The sequence below is a fragment of the Tetrao urogallus genome (assembly GCF_951394365.1).
Source record: "Tetrao urogallus genome assembly, chromosome: 11".
NCBI classification, from domain to species: domain Eukaryota; kingdom Metazoa; phylum Chordata; class Aves; order Galliformes; family Phasianidae; genus Tetrao; species Tetrao urogallus.
In genome coordinates this window covers 1,277,017-1,291,928 of record NC_136824.1, presented here as the reverse complement: position 1 = coordinate 1,291,928, position 14,912 = coordinate 1,277,017, and the positions used below count along the sequence as shown (strand labels likewise).

The following is a 14,912-nucleotide window of genomic DNA, read 5'->3' as shown; positions in this document are numbered from 1 at the left end:
TACATTAGAAAAACTAGATTTTATTTTTTTTATTTATTTATTTTTTTTTCCCTTTGATTCGCTCCCAAATATCAAAACCTATAAACTCTCCTTCGCCGCCTGGAGGTTGCTCATGTGCAGGGTGTAAAAAGCCCACGGCTCGGGGATGTAAATCACCCCGGGGTATTTCTTCCTGAGGGTTTTGTCGTTCCACAGCCACACCACCCACACAGCAATCAGAACCAAGGTGATGATGAACGAGTAGAAGAGGAAGAGCCCGTTGCTGTCCAACACCAGCCCTTTGCGCTTCTGGTGCATCACCAAAGCCATCATGGCGAAGAAAGTGAAGATGTAGAGGATGAAGATCTGCCCCTCGGTCACGAGGTACCTGCAAAGCAAAGCACCTGCAGCGTGCACCCCAAAACACGTGCTGGCAATGCAGTGTTGTCCAAAAGGTTCGTACTGACTGTAGGAGCCCATTGCAAGCACTCTACAATGTTCTTTCCCCATTAAAGCAGCTGTTTGGGTTGGTGTTCTCCCTGCTTGGCTCCAAATGGGATACATGGCACTTGTTGTCAGCCCAGAAATCCAGAGAAATGGCTGCGGTGAGTCCTGAAAGCTTAAGGAAAAGGTTGGGGAGGAGGGGGGGGGAACAGAGCTCTCGTACTTCCCTGGCTCTTGTTTGTGTCTATGGGAAATGGCGAGGATTTGGTCCTTGTCAATGGCAAATAGTGAGGATTTGGTCCTTGTTAATGGCAAATAGTGAGGATTTGGTTCTTGTCAATGGCAAATAGTGAGGATTTGGTCCTTGTCAATGGCAAATAGTGAGGATTTGGTCCTTGTCTATGAGAAATGGGAAGGATTTGGTTCCTGCCCATGGGAGACCTGAGGAACTGTTACCCACGGCTTGTTACCCATTTGTTTTCTCCTGCACCACGCAGAACCGTGAGTGTAACTCAGGGTGCTGCACTCATCTGGGGGAGTGCAGAGAGGCAGCAAACTCATGGGGAGTGTTGGAAGCCAGGTATTGTTTTGGGTACCAGCCCCCAGGAGCCCGTGGGGTGGGGGCACCCATGGATGCCTCCTTGTAGGGAGCTGTGCTGAGGATTGGTCTGGTGCTGGTGGGTGGAATTGTGCTCAGAGCATCTTAAATTGTTTTCCTTGGAATGGCAGAGACTCGGCTGATGTATTTAAAGGCAGAGCAGCAGGGTAAGTGGGAACTGACCAAATCATCCTGATGATTTTGACGATCAAAAATTAATTTAGTGTATGAGAACAGCCTCAGCAGGGGTCAAAGCCACAGGCGCAGTCACTGACAGTGAATGGGAAGTTGTTTGGCTGCCATTAGGGAAGTTGTCTGGGAAGAGGAGGCTAATGAATATGGGAAATAAATAAGACCTCTCTCAAAAGGCCATTTAGCCCTGCAGGATGTGTTGGTGTACATCCCTGTGCTCCAGGGAAAGTGGCACCAGGAGAATCCCAACGCCATGCAGATCTGTCTGCCCACAGCACGGGGGGGTGGGAGCTCAGGCTGCAGCTGTATGGACCCTGTGCTGGGATTCCTAAGGAACAGAAGAGTGGGAAAAGCATGGGATGCCTGCAGGTAGGGCTGGGACAGCTGTGCCAGTGGGGGGAGCGACACAGAGGGTGACCAAACACCTCAAACTGGGACAGGGACACGCAGTGCTGAAGTGGTCCCAGCTCTCAAAGGTGATTTGATTGGATTTTCCAGCTTGGCACGGGAGCTGCAGCTCTGCCCTGGCACCCCCAGAGCCCCAGTGAGGCACTCACCAGTAATAGAGGCTGCTCGGCCCCGTCAGCAGCAGTGCAGATATTGGCATCCTGCTCTCATCCTCGTCGGGTGTGAAGCAGCCGGTGAAGTATATGAAGAGGATCAGGAAGAAGGGGATGTACCTGGGGGCAGAGGCAGCCTGGGGTGAGTTGGGGGCTCAGAGCCCTGTTTGGTGTCCGTCCCCCCCACTGTGACCATTCGTGGGTCAAATGAGCAGGGTGGTGGTGGTCATCGGTTTACATTTTTGGAGCAGAACTGCCAGTGAATCTGCAAAGAGGAGGGGGGAACAGTGCTGCTCTGCCGCTCCCCGTGGCTGCACGTCCCCAAAGTGACGGGGATCAAAAAATGCTGGCAGAAATGGGCAGCGTTTGGAGGGAGAGATCCCTGCAAGCACCGCAGCGGAGTGCAGGGAGCAGCTCTGCCTCTCAATGCATCGTTCTGAGCCCTCCAGATCAACCCTGCAAAGCGCTTACCACATCGAGTGACCCAAATACTCGTCGTAGTAATACAGCAGCTCAAAGGAATCAATCTGCAATGCAACGGAACAGATTCAAAAGGGCAGAGAGGGCAGGGCACGCTCCAAAATAAGAACAAGCAACGACGATGATGATGGTTTTTTAAGCCCTGATATAAAGAAGTGGCTTTACCAGCGTCTCTGGCTTCAGGTTCCTGATGATGGGGTTCTCCCTGACGGACAGGTGGTGCTGGTAGCCGCTGAAGATGAGGCGGTGGTTGACGGAGTCGCCCACCAGGTGGATGCTGGCGCCCATCACGAACGTGATGATGCTGACGTACACCATGGATCGTGGCAGCGTCTTTGGGGAGCGCTCGATGAGCTGCCAAAGGAGACGCTGAGCAGTGAGGAAGGACAAAGCCATGCTGTGACAAATTCATCCCTCTCCCGCTTTGCAAAAGTCACCCCACGCCATGCGGGGACCTGCAGAAAAGCACAGCCTGTGCAGCTTTCTGTTCCCTGCACGCGTTCCAACCCTTTTTGGGACGATAAATCACATTTTGGGGCACTCGCACCTGAGTCACCGCTCACACTGAGCCACGATTCCCAACCAGGACACCCAGCAATTCCTTCCCCAGACGTGACCAAAAGCATCGTTCACCAGCCTCAAAGCAGCAGCTGCTGGCTCGCCTCCCCTCGTGTTTCCAGCAGCCTTTCTGTGCCCTCCAGCGGTGAGAGGGACCTCCCGCACCGCTCCTCTGCGCCGCATCCCCGTACAGAGGGTCTGCAGGGGGCTCTGCTGGGTGGTTTGTTCTCCTTTCTTCCTGATGGAAGTGGAGCCCTCCCTCTCTTTCTGCTCCTGAAGTGGAGCGGAATGAGCCCTCCTTCATTTCAGCCCACCCGCTGTGGGCAGGGAAGCGTCGTCCCTCATAGCCTGGGGATGGGGAAGGTCTCAGAGCCCGCCAGGGGGAGATACGGCGGTGTTGGGACCCAGCAAGCCCTACGCTGCCAAAGCAGCTTTGCAGCCCTTCGTCTGCACGAATGCAGAAAAGCTCCTTATTTGTATTTAATTCTGAGGCTTAACTTTCCCTCTCTCTAACTGCTGCCACTGTCATAGCGTTTGGGGAGGGGAGCCCCGGGCTCAGGGAGCTCCCATCTGGTGTAGGAAGAAGGGCAGACGTGTCCTTTAGGGCTACACGGGGTGACCACAGCAGCAAACTGTGTCCTACGGAGCACTGAGCTCCCAGAAGCTGGCTGTGCCACTCAGCACAGCTCACACTGAGTGTGAAAGTGCCCACAGCCCCACCAGGACTGGGACTGAGCTTCGCTTTCCAGCCCCAACGGAATTCAATCACTCCCAAACTCAGGAGAGAACCATTTCCATCTCGGGACGTAATTCAATTCCTGGCTAACGAAGGTTAAAATATATTTATAATTGCTTTTTGTATCTCCTCACTGCCAAGTGTTTCATAGCAAAAGATTCCCAGTGACAGGACAGTCCTTAACCTGAAAACGTAGCTGCAAGATCTGGTGGCTGGATGAATTTGAGCTACAGACGCAGCTCTAATGCTGAACAACAAGTGTAATTAAGTGATGAATGACTTGGGAAACCAGCTGCAGTTCCAGCTGCCCCGTAAGGTCTGGGTGGGTGTTGTCTTAACAAAGAACTTTGGGGCGAAGAGCTTTGGTTCTGAACGTGGAGCTCAAGGGTGAAGCGGCGTGCTTTTACATGCAGGGAGCATGAGAACAAGCGAAGGGATTTCTCCCGGGCTCCGACTTCTGCAGCCTTCCCCTTGGATCAGAGCTTCTGTCAGAGGCTGAGTCATGTGGGTGCAGAATGCGGTCGGACCGGGTTTGTTCCAGCTGACGGCACACGGATGGGAAAGCAGCCCGACTCCCACGAGCTCACAGCCACCAAACTGCCTCAAAGCAGGAGAAAAAACCTCAAAAGCCCCACATCTGTGGCTTACGGCCGGTGGGTGGGGAATTGCTGGGAAGGTGAAAATAGTTTCCAGAGCGCAGAAAGGTGGGGAGGTGGTCGTGGGCTGCATGGAGGTGGGCACTGCCTCAATCCTGAGCAGCCAGCATCCTCAGTTCCTTCTGCACTGCACAAGGAGGGCTCAGTGGTGGTTGGGGACTGGTTTCACCTGAGGAGAAGTGCCACTCGCCCCGCTTTTACAGCTGGCAGCGTTAAGAATGGTTTACCTTTAGCAGAAGAAACGGTGTTATAACATTGTAAGCCATGTGGAAATAATCTCCAGCACTCGGTTTGTTCAGGGGAAACCACTCCAGCGGCAGGATTATCTGAGGAGAAGGGGAAAAAGATGCATCAGTGCACAACTATGGCCCAGCTCGCCATTACCACACCTTGCTTTGGGAGCACTCACAGCCTCACACCTACTTTGGGATGGGAACAGAGCAAAGCTCAGTTCGGGGCTTTGGCTGCTGGCCTGTGGTCTGGTGGCCAGCTCTGCGATGCTTCACACTGCTGTTAATAAAGACAGTGGGGAGCTGTTCTTGCAGGGAGCATCCCTCTGGCACCATTGGGATACAGGAGCTAAAGGAACAGTGCGGTTGAATCTCAGCTCTGCATTCCTGCAGTGCTGAGAAAGCACTGAGAAACCCAACAGCAGTGATCTGTGCAAATGCGCTGTTCTGTTCAGGTGCCAGCACTAAAAAACCTCATTTTTAGGGCAAAGGCCCCGAAAAAACCTCCTGCCACATGCTATATGGAGAGCAAGGGCCCCATGCTCAAGACATTCAGGCAAAGGGACGGGGATGAGCAGCAGAAACATCACAGGTGTTATGAAACAGTAAACCTACAGGGCTGGGGATGCACCAGCACTGCTCTGCCACCCCCAGCTCACCATGGCGATGGGACGGCCGAAGTCCAGCACCCAGTTCTGCAGTGTGAAGTAGAACCAGAGGTCGAGGTGGAAGGGAGAGGTCTTGGAGGTGTCTTCGTTCTTTGCTGCCCCATGCCTGGTAGGGACAGAAGGAGAAATCAGTGGGGATTGGGAAGGCAGGAGGAGGCTGCAGGGCTGCGTGCCCAGCCAGAGCCGGTGCTTTGCTGCTGGGTTGGGATCGGTGGTGTGTGTACAGAGCTGGGGCTCTGAGCAGAGGAGGAGGCAGCACGGAAAGGTAAAGCAGCAGGAATAAAAACCCACACGTCTCTTATGAAGGCTCTCCCCGGCTGAGGTGGGAGCACAAAAGCAGGATGCAAAGCCCGAATGCTGAATGAAGTGCAACTATTTTCAACTTGTGTGTGACAAAACAAAGCTCCCACCAGGCTTCCAATCCTAAAAAAAAAAAAAAAAAGAAAAAAAAAAAGAAAGGGGAGTGCTATGAAAGTACTCAACCTAAAAAAGTATCGAATGCAAGAAATTATCCCTGCCCTGCGGTGCTCCAGCATGGGGATGGTCCGGCCTTGCCGTCAGCTTCATCCTTTGCTCTCAGGCTCATCCCAACCCCTGCCCCTGCAGAACGGCCCCACTGAGCCCATTCCTCCAGGCAGCCCCCCGGACTTCACCTGCCTATGGCAAGGGAAAGCAGCTGCTTTAGGACCAAGGTGCCACGTGCTCTTCTGGGGTGCTGGGAGCAGAGCCCCGAGATGAGCACGGAGCTGTGGGATGGATGGTGGTACCCTGGAGGGTCGGGATGAGCCTGAGAGCCGTAGTTGCCTTAAGAAATTGCCATGAAGTCTGGGGCACCCAACCGCCAGGGATGCCCGGGAGCACTGCAGCATCTCGGATGAGGAGGTGGTACCCGGCAGGAGCTGGGCCGGGGGGGCTGCGAGGGACCGGAGGGGTCCACATTGATCCAGGGGGCGGTCAGGATGATGTGTGCAGGGAGGGAGCTGCGTGGAGCTGGGCATCCGATACAGCCACGATGGGCTGGGGCGGGGGGTCAGGAAGATGCGGGCAGGGGCGCTCCGGGTGATCCCAGGGATGGTGCCGGGAGCACTGGGCACGATGGGCCGCCTCCGTGTCCATATCCCCCCCACCCGCACCCTTTCCCTGCCGCTCACCTGCCCGCGTAGAGCGGCCCGGAGGGCTGCGGGGAGCCCGGAGCCGCCGCCGGGAACGGCCGCCGCCGCGCCGAGCCCTGCATGCGCCTGCCCGGCCCGGCCCGGCCCGGCCCGGCCCGGCTCGGCTCGGCTCGGCTCGGCTCGGCTCGGCTCGGCTCGGCTCGGCTCGGCTCGGCTCGGCACGGCGCGGTGCTGCTCTGCCCGGGCCCCGCCTCGGCGCTGGGGGAGGGCGGGCGGCTGCGCGGCTGCGGGCGGCGGGACGGGCGGAGGGAGCGGCCGGGGGGAGCCGGGGCTGCTGGTGGTCGGAAGGGCTGTAACGGGCTTCGTTATTGCGACTCTTCGTGTTTGTATTCTGTTCGTTTTCGTTATTGTTGCGTTCGTTGTTATTTTTGTTGTTTTTTTGTCGTGATTGTTTTTAATTATTTCTTTCAAACGATGATCGTTACCGCCTCCATGATCCTCCTGTCCCCCTCTTTATGCACCCTGATACTGGAAGCAGCCGGCCAGCACGCTGCTGCTGCCTCTGCACGCAGTGCCCTGCAGGATGAGCGCCAGGGCTGAAATCCACCCCAAAACCGAGAGCAGGCATTGCTCTGCGGGCACAGCATCGCTCTCCTTCCTCCTCCAGCTATCAGAGTAGAGAGATAACGCACAGAAAACCCTTCAAGCCTGTAATCGTCCCCTGTATTCCACGTAGAAATTTTAGTTCGGCTCGTTTTATTTCCCCGTCCAAAGCGTGCTCAGATAATCCTTGCTATTTTTGAAATAGAGGAAGGAGGGTGAGACGATTTTTAACTCCTTAAGCGCTCTTTAGAAATAAAACCCTATTGGTCCCGAAGTGCCATCACATGCACTGATGTGAGTCCTCACCTGGTGGAGGAAATGAGATTTGGAAGTGGGAAAAGGCTGACGGAGTGCAAACGCTGCCTCACACAATTGGCACAAAGGTGTAACCTGGTGAGTCAGGAGAACTGCCTGGGTTGGAAAAGACCTTAAAGATCACAGAGTTCCAAACCTCCTGATGCTGTGCTGCCTTCTGTGACCAAAAGTGACCCAGTGCACGGCCCCAGTATGTGCTGCCGGGCTGGGACGACAGAGCTCTCTTTGCAGAGAATGAGACTGGAAGTGATTGCAGGCTGTGCCACAGCTTGCATGATGATGACTTGTGGTCCTGACAGCACCGAGCATGGCAGGAGAGGCTGCGATGAGGCTGCAGAATGGACCTGGTTTCTCCCTTCGTGGCTGTTTGTGCATTGAGGAGCACGGCTTTTGTTGGGAATGTGAACACCCTGCAAGGCAGAGGGGATGGCGGAGGTAACAGAGAACTCCACTTACACTCACCGTGAACTCATCGTGTTGGGCACAGCATGGGCTGCGTGAGGCTGATCCCCATTGACTGAACACCCCGACCCCTCTCCTCAGGGCTCCTTTTGGTGACTGCCTGCAGCACGGCTGGGCCACACAGCCATGCATAATGCACGCTGCAGCCTACGCACAGCTCCGGTTGCATGGCTCTCCATTAATTCTTTATTGGGCTGATACCGGATCCCCTTCAGGACAATGGGGCGCAGCAGACGGGCTGCGGATCGGCATGGGCCGTCTGTCACTGTGCTCGCGGTGCCCTCGCTCGTGCCAATGGGACCCCAGGCCGCAGGGGGAGCTCGGGGGATTTCGAGGCGTCTTGCTGAGGGCACGGTGGGGGGTGGCTCAGTGGGACGACACACCTGTGTGCACCCTGTTGGGGATGGAGTTGTAAAGCTGCTGGCAACTTTAAGCCACGCGTGACTTCAACCCAAACGCAGCACCAAGGGGCCAACCCCAAGGCCGGGCTGCCCTCGTCGAGCGGGCTGTGGGAGGCCCCGCGACGGGCAGCGGCGCTGGGGTCAGGGGGAACGATGGAGTCCGCAACGCGGAACGTCTGTGCGCGGCTTATGTTTCCGGGTGGACAACGAAGGAGATCGCGCGGCGCTCACTTCCGGTTTCACTTCCGGAATCGGGGGCGGAGCGGCCGCGAGAGCCCCGTGCCCGGCGCGCGCCCCGTCGGGCCCTTCCGGCGACCCGTAGCGGCGGTCCGCTCCCCCGTCGCCCCCTCCCACCCCACCCCGCGCCGCCTCGGGCTGCGGGTTCGCGTCCCGGCCGGGGGCGGCGGCGCCGGGATGGGTCGTGGGTGAGGAGGAGGAGGAGGAGGTGGGCGCTGGGGCTGCCCCGCCTCGCCGCCGGGCCCGGGGGGCGGCTGGCCCCGAGAGGGCCGCATGTGCCCCCCGCCGGGCCCCGAGGCAGGACGGAGCGGGAAGCGGAGGGAGAAGCGGCCCCGGCGGCCGCGGGCAGGCCCGAGCAGGGCCGGCCGGGCCGGCGGGGCCGCAGCCGAGAGGAGGAGGAGGCGGCGATGGAGGGGCTGGCGGGGTACGTGTACAAAGCGGCGAGCGAGGGGCGAGTGCTGACCTTGGCCGCGCTGCTCCTCAACCGCTCCGAGAGCGACATCAAGTACCTGCTGGGATACGTCAGCCAGCACGGCGGGCAGCGCTCCACCCCGCTCATCATCGCCGCCCGCAACGGCCACACCAAGGTGGTCCGCCTGCTCCTCGAGCACTACCGCGTGCAGACCCAGCAGACCGGCACCGTGCGCTTTGATGGGTACGTAGGGCCGGCCGCCCGATGCCCGGGGCCTGGTATCGGGCCTGGGGTTGGTGTTTGGATGGGGCCTGAGCTGCTGCTGGTCACGGTGTATCTGAGCCCTGCCTTGGGCCCGGTGGTGGTTTGGCCGGGGCCTGGTTATGGTGTGCGCACGGCCTGTCCTGGCTTTGTCATAAGGTGTCTTGTGGTTCTCTTGGAGCATTTTTGGGCCACAAAAGTGACCCAGGGGATGGGACACCTCCCCTAAGAGAGAGCTGGGGCTGCTCAATTTGGGGAAAAGAAGGCTCTGGGGGGAGCTGAGAGAGGCCTTTCAGCATCTGAGAAGGAAGGAGCAGTCTCTTCAGTGTGGTCTCTGTGACAGGATAAAGGAAATGGTCTCAAACTAGGAGAGAAGAGATTTTGGCTGGGTGCAAGGAAGAAAATTTGTTACGGTAAGACTAGAGAGGCACTGGCACAGGCTGCCCTGAGAGGCGGTGGATGTCCCCTCCTTAGAGACACCCGAGGTCAGGCTGGAGGGGCTCTGGGCACTGATAGAGCTTTGGGTGTCTCTGCTCATTGCAGAGGAGTGGCAGCAGATGGCCTTCAAAGATTCCTTCCAACTCAGACAGTTCTATGATTCTGTGCTGATAGTCTGTCCTGGACGTGTTACGTTGTGCCCAGGGCCAGCACCAGGCTGTGGCTGCCTGCTTGGCATTGCTCAGCTGGTGGCTGGGCTGTTGGGGTGGGCATGGCACTGCTGTCCCAGCCACCTGATGCGCCTTCACCACTTCAAGCTGAGATTGCAGGCAGGGTTTTATTAGCCTGGTGGGCAGGTGACCCCATATGCATTCTGCACCAAAGCAGCTTTTCTGTGACATCAAGCATTCTGTGACAGGCCGCAAGTAGGATGAGAGTGGGGTGGTGCCACCTGCTTGTTCCAGGTGAGGCTTTTTTCCATTCCAGCTCAGATAAGAAGCAGCTTCCTCACAGCTGGGGGCTGGCACGGGGTAGTAGGGAGGAAAATGCGATGGTTTAGGACGGGCTGTGCTGAGGAACAAGGGCATTGCCCAGGAGCTGGGGTTCGTGGTGCTGTGTGGCAGCAGGATGAATGCTTGTGGTTTGCTCCTCGTCTGGGGGGCGTGGCTGGCTGCAGAAAGCCTGTTTCTAAATAGATTTTAGACTCTTAACAGCAGTGTTCTCTTCACAGCAAATGAGCAGCACATCCGTTCTGTTGGGTGTTGAAGTGGTTCTGCCTGTCCTCGTGTTCAACCTGCAGGCCATTGTGCTCCCACGTTCCTTTGCTTTGTTGTCACAAGCTTCATTACCTCTCTTGTTTTTAAAGTCTTTCCCAACTCTTGTCAAATAGTTGCCCATATGTCATTCTTAAAGCCAGGAATCGTGAAGGACCTTTTACCCTTTGAACAGCTCCAGGTTAAGCAGGTAGCTGGCTGTGTGCTGGCACAGGAAGGAGAGCTCCCATCAGATACTGAGAGGGATCGTCACCGTCCCCCTGTATCTCTCATCTGGCTCCTGCCTGATGAGCTGCAGAGATGTCTGTGCAGCTCCACCTAACCCAGGGGAAGGCTGACTTGCTTCTTGAATGCTGAATGAAGGGGGAGGAACTGGCTTCCCTGTGTGTGTGCTTTTTTATTCCTCTTTCAGCCCTCTTTTCACAAGTAAAAACTGGTTGAGAATACCTGCTGGCGTGAGTGTCTGTCCTTATTTTAGATAAAAGAAGGGCCTGTGTTGACAGAAAGTGATAGAAGGGCTGTTGTCTCCCTTGTGCTGCTGGATTTTCTCTCGTGCTGTGCATTGATGGGATGCTGATCTGCCTGCCAGAGCCTCTGCCTGATGCAGATTAAAGGAGGTGTTGTTTGACTTACAATGGGCACAGTGTGCCATCACCTCTCCCCTGGCCTCAGTAGGAGTCGCAGCCTGGTGAGAAGAAAGGCAGCATGTGATCCCAGATCATGCTTGGCATTATTTTCATTTTTGTGATAAGGTGGCCCAGAAACTCCCCTTGTTTGGGCTCCAAGCTTTTGACTTGAAAATATGGGCCTGTAGTGCATTAGTAAATTACCTTGTGTTCACTCACAGGGCCTACATCCTGATTTACTTCTGTTTTAATAGAAAAGTACTTTGATGTGGTTATGTATGTGCAAAATAAGGAACTTCTTACTGGGAACAAAGGTAGCCACATCTGTTATATAGACATCTCTGCGTGCCAGGGCTCTTAAGTGGCCTCTGAAGTGTTGTCTGGAGATGCTGGATTTACAAACAGGCAACCAGCTGCTTCTGCAGAGCTTTGTAGAATGATGAAAATTGCTGCTGAAGCTGAAAGTGAGCCGGTGTCTCCTGATATTTTAATTCTGAAAAACGTGACTGCGTGGACGTATGGAAATAATCAGATATTTCTCCCTGCTCTGTGATCCGGGCTGTGCCTCCAATGTATATCGCCTGCAGGGCGAACTGTGCTTAAGTGCTGCTTCAGAGATCGAGGGGGAATGGAAAGGACATCAGCCCTTGTGTTTGTAGTCGTAGAAGGTGCTGAAGATTTGGGGATGAAAATGGCTTAAGGAGCAGTGAGGCTTTGCTGGAGTTAACTGTCCCCACGTTTACGAGTGCCAGCAAGCTGTCTGCAGGGCTGTAATGCAGAGCAGAGCTCTGAAGCACTCCGGCTTAGAATAGCTTCCTCTTTAAAATTTTATTATATTCCTCAAAGTCTGTTGTTGTTTTTTTTTCTAAACCTGAATGCTGGTCTGCTGTGCGTTGTGGTGTCAAGGAATGGGCACAGCAGAAGGGGTGACAGAGGGCACCCCTGTTCTCTGTCAGGGGCAGGGAACAAGTGAAGTGCTATGAATTTCTTCAGGCAGCCTTGCTGCCAAATGTATGCTGTAGATACACTGTCAATCGTGCCTGAATTCAGAGTTTTGTTGTTGTTTTTTGTCAATATGTAAACTTAAAGATAAAACTATCTGTTTCTTTAATGAGTTTCTGGCACGAGGGATGAAAGGAGTGGGAATTCCTGCCGCTGTTCTTCCGGAGACCTCCGCAGGCCGGGGCTGCAGCTCGCAGGTAGGATCTTCAAAGCAGCCCAGGAAGCGCTGCTGCAGAACGTGGCTCCACCCTTGGCTGCTTTGAAGTTTCCACTTCCAGCTCTTCTTCCTGCAGGAGGTCTCCTCGGTAGGTCTCTTGTTCTCTTCCTTTGGCTATCCCACTGAGTCTCTTCGCCTTTAGAAACAGGGTGGCTATAAAGCGGTGAGGTGCGTGTTGTTTTTTTTTTTCCTCAGCTGTCTTTAAAAGATGCATTTGAAAGAGCAGCCAAACGTTTAACTGCTTGTTGCTTGCTTTCTCTTTCCAGCTTTGTCATCGATGGCGCCACAGCCCTGTGGTGCGCGGCAGGAGCGGGGCACTTTGAGGTTGTCAAGTTGCTGGTCAGTCACGGAGCCAATGTGAATCACACTACGGTGACCAACTCGACTCCCCTGAGGGCCGCCTGTTTCGACGGCAGGTTGGACATCGTCAAGTACCTGGTGGAAAACAATGCCAACATCAGCATCGCCAACAAGTACGACAACACCTGCCTTATGATCGCAGCCTACAAGGGCCACACGGACGTGGTGAGGTATCTCCTCGAGCAGCATGCAGACCCCAATGCCAAAGCCCACTGCGGGGCCACGGCGCTGCACTTTGCGGCTGAGGCCGGCCACTTGGAGATAGTGAGGGAGTTGGTCAAGTGGAAGGCGGCAATGATGGTCAACGGCCACGGGATGACTCCGCTGAAAGTAGCGGCCGAGAGCTGCAAGGCAGACGTGGTGGAGCTGCTGCTGGCGCACGCCGGCTGCAGCAGGAGAAGTCGGATCGAGGCGCTGGAGCTGCTGGGCGCCTCGTTTGCTAACGACAGGGAGAACTACGACATCATGAAGACTTACCACTACCTGTACTTAGCGATGCTGGAGAGGTACAGAGACAGTGAGAATATCATCGAGAAGGAAGTTCTTCCGCCGATCGAAGCGTACGGAAACAGGACGGAATGCAGAACTCCTCAGGAATTAGAGTCCATCAGGCAGGACAGAGATGCCCTCCACATGGAAGGCCTCATTGTGCGTGAAAGAATTCTGGGCTCGGACAACATCGATGTCTCTCACCCCATTATTTACCGTGGGGCTGTTTATGCGGATAGCATGGAGTTTGAGCAGTGTATCAAGCTGTGGCTCCATGCCTTGCACCTGAGGCAAAAAGGCAACAGGAATACTCACAGGGACCTGCTGAGGTTTGCCCAGGTCTTTTCTCAGATGATACACTTAAACGAGCCGGTTAAAGCCAAGGACATCGAGAGTGTTCTGAGGTGCAACGTCTTGGAAATAGAACAAGGCATGTCCCGCATCAAAACCACCCAGGACGCTGACATCCACACAGCCATGGACAACTACGAATGCAATATTTTTACCTTCCTCTACTTGGTCTGCATCTCCACTAAGACCCAGTGCAGCGAAGAGGATCAGTCGCGCATCAACAAGCAGATCTACAACCTGATTCATCTCGACCCCAGGACGCGGGATGGCTCCAGCCTGCTGCATCACGCCGTCAATTCCAGCACTCCCGTGGACGACTTCCACACCAATGATGTCTGCAGCTTCCCCAATGCTCTCGTCACGAAGCTGCTGCTGGACTGCGGTGCTGATGTGAACGCTGTGGACAACGAGGGGAACAGTCCTCTCCACCTCATTGTCCAATACCACAGGCCCATCAGTGACTTCTTGACGTTGCATTCCATCATCATTAGCCTGGTGGAGGCCGGAGCCCACACAGACATGACAAATAAGCAGAAGAAAACTCCTCTGGATAAAAGTACCACGGGGGTGTCTGAAATACTCCTTAAAACTCAAATGAAGCTGAGTCTCAAGTGCCTGGCTGCCCGTGCGGTGCGGATCTATAACATCAGCTATCAGAACCAGATCCCCAGAACTCTGGAGGAGTTTGTGAAGTTTCACTAGGCTACACAAAACCTTTTGTGGTGGTGCTATCCCACGATGACATCGATTGCAGGCGACAGAACATGCGTGTATACATGGAGTTGTGTTTCTCTCTCGTTTTGGTTCCTTTGGATTCGGTCTGCAGCCTCTGTTCTCATGTGGATCCTGGGGGGGGGGATAAAAGCCACGTGATTTTCCCATAGTCACATCTGGTGTTTGAGATTTTGGTCATTGCTTTTAATTAGAAAAATAATCATAATGTTTTCTCCCTTGTTTTCAGGAACAAAAGAAAAAGATTCCCCATGTAAGTGGTGCAGAATATTTTGTTCCAAATCTATCTCTCTGCTGGTGATGGCAGTTGAATGCTCTGAGTGGTTCCATACAAAGGCACCCCAGTGCCCCACTCACGCTGCTCCCGAGGTTTTAAAGCGTCTCCAAGTGAGGTAGGGGATGGAATTCCCTGGTCGTTACATGGTTAATGTCTCAGCACACAGAGCAGCCCATTGCTCTTATACCTCACAGTCTTACAATGCCTTTCAGTTCACGCTGAAGATGTTGGTAACATCTTAAAAGCTTTTAATTTTCTTTTTAATGACTTTCTGAACAGCAGTTATCAACAGCTACCGAAGTAAGGGATGCTCTGTTAGGAAATACAGGTTCAAATTCAGATGTGGTCTGTTCCTCTCATAACAGTTGAAGTAGCAAGCTCTTCATTGGCAATACTCTGGTAAGTGTTGAGTAGCTTCTGGAGAATGAACTGGCACGTTAGTCAAAGTGAACCAGCAGCATGGTTTCCTTTTATGCAGCTAAAAGTCCCTCACATGTAAAGGCCCTGCATGGGTACCTGGGGAATGGACAGGGTATCTGTGTCTGTGTGTGTCCCAGCATTTCAAACCGCTTTTCACTTGTTTTTGGATGCTCAACACGCACCTTCCTTGGACTCAAAGTGTGTGGAGCTGCACTCTCAGATTCCAAATGCTGTATCTTCCTAACGGGGTCGTCGTCGCCAAAGAGAGTCTTCCTTCAGAGCGTGATTCTGCTTGAAACTGCTTCCTCCAACAAGCCAGGAGT

General features: G+C 54.6%; 2 protein-coding genes across 3 annotated transcripts; one reads left to right on the top strand and one right to left on the bottom strand.

Annotated features, from left to right (window-relative positions):
• Nucleotides 1-52: 52 nt before the first annotated feature.
• CLN6 (CLN6 transmembrane ER protein) lies at nt 53-6,335 on the bottom strand (the record flags this gene model as incomplete). The annotated part of the gene is made up of 7 exons (XM_079541088.1): nt 53-367; nt 1,771-1,893; nt 2,245-2,300; nt 2,419-2,607; nt 4,431-4,529; nt 5,093-5,207; nt 6,253-6,335. The coding sequence occupies 7 exons, from the start codon at nt 6,333-6,335 to the stop codon at nt 79-81; spliced, it is 954 nt and encodes a 317-aa protein (XP_079397214.1). The 3' UTR covers nt 53-78.
• Nucleotides 5,920-13,862, top strand: FEM1B (fem-1 homolog B; the record flags this gene model as incomplete). Of its 2 annotated transcripts, none has more annotated exons than XM_079541087.1 (2): nt 5,920-5,975; nt 12,227-13,862. In XM_079541087.1, the coding sequence occupies 2 exons, from the start codon at nt 5,920-5,922 to the stop codon at nt 13,860-13,862; spliced, it is 1,692 nt and encodes a 563-aa protein (XP_079397213.1). The 2 variants fall into 2 exon arrangements, with proteins under 2 accessions (XP_079397213.1, XP_079397212.1); XM_079541086.1 differs by lacking the exon at nt 5,920-5,975 and adding an exon at nt 8,639-8,886.
• Nucleotides 13,863-14,912: the final 1,050 nt, after the last annotated feature.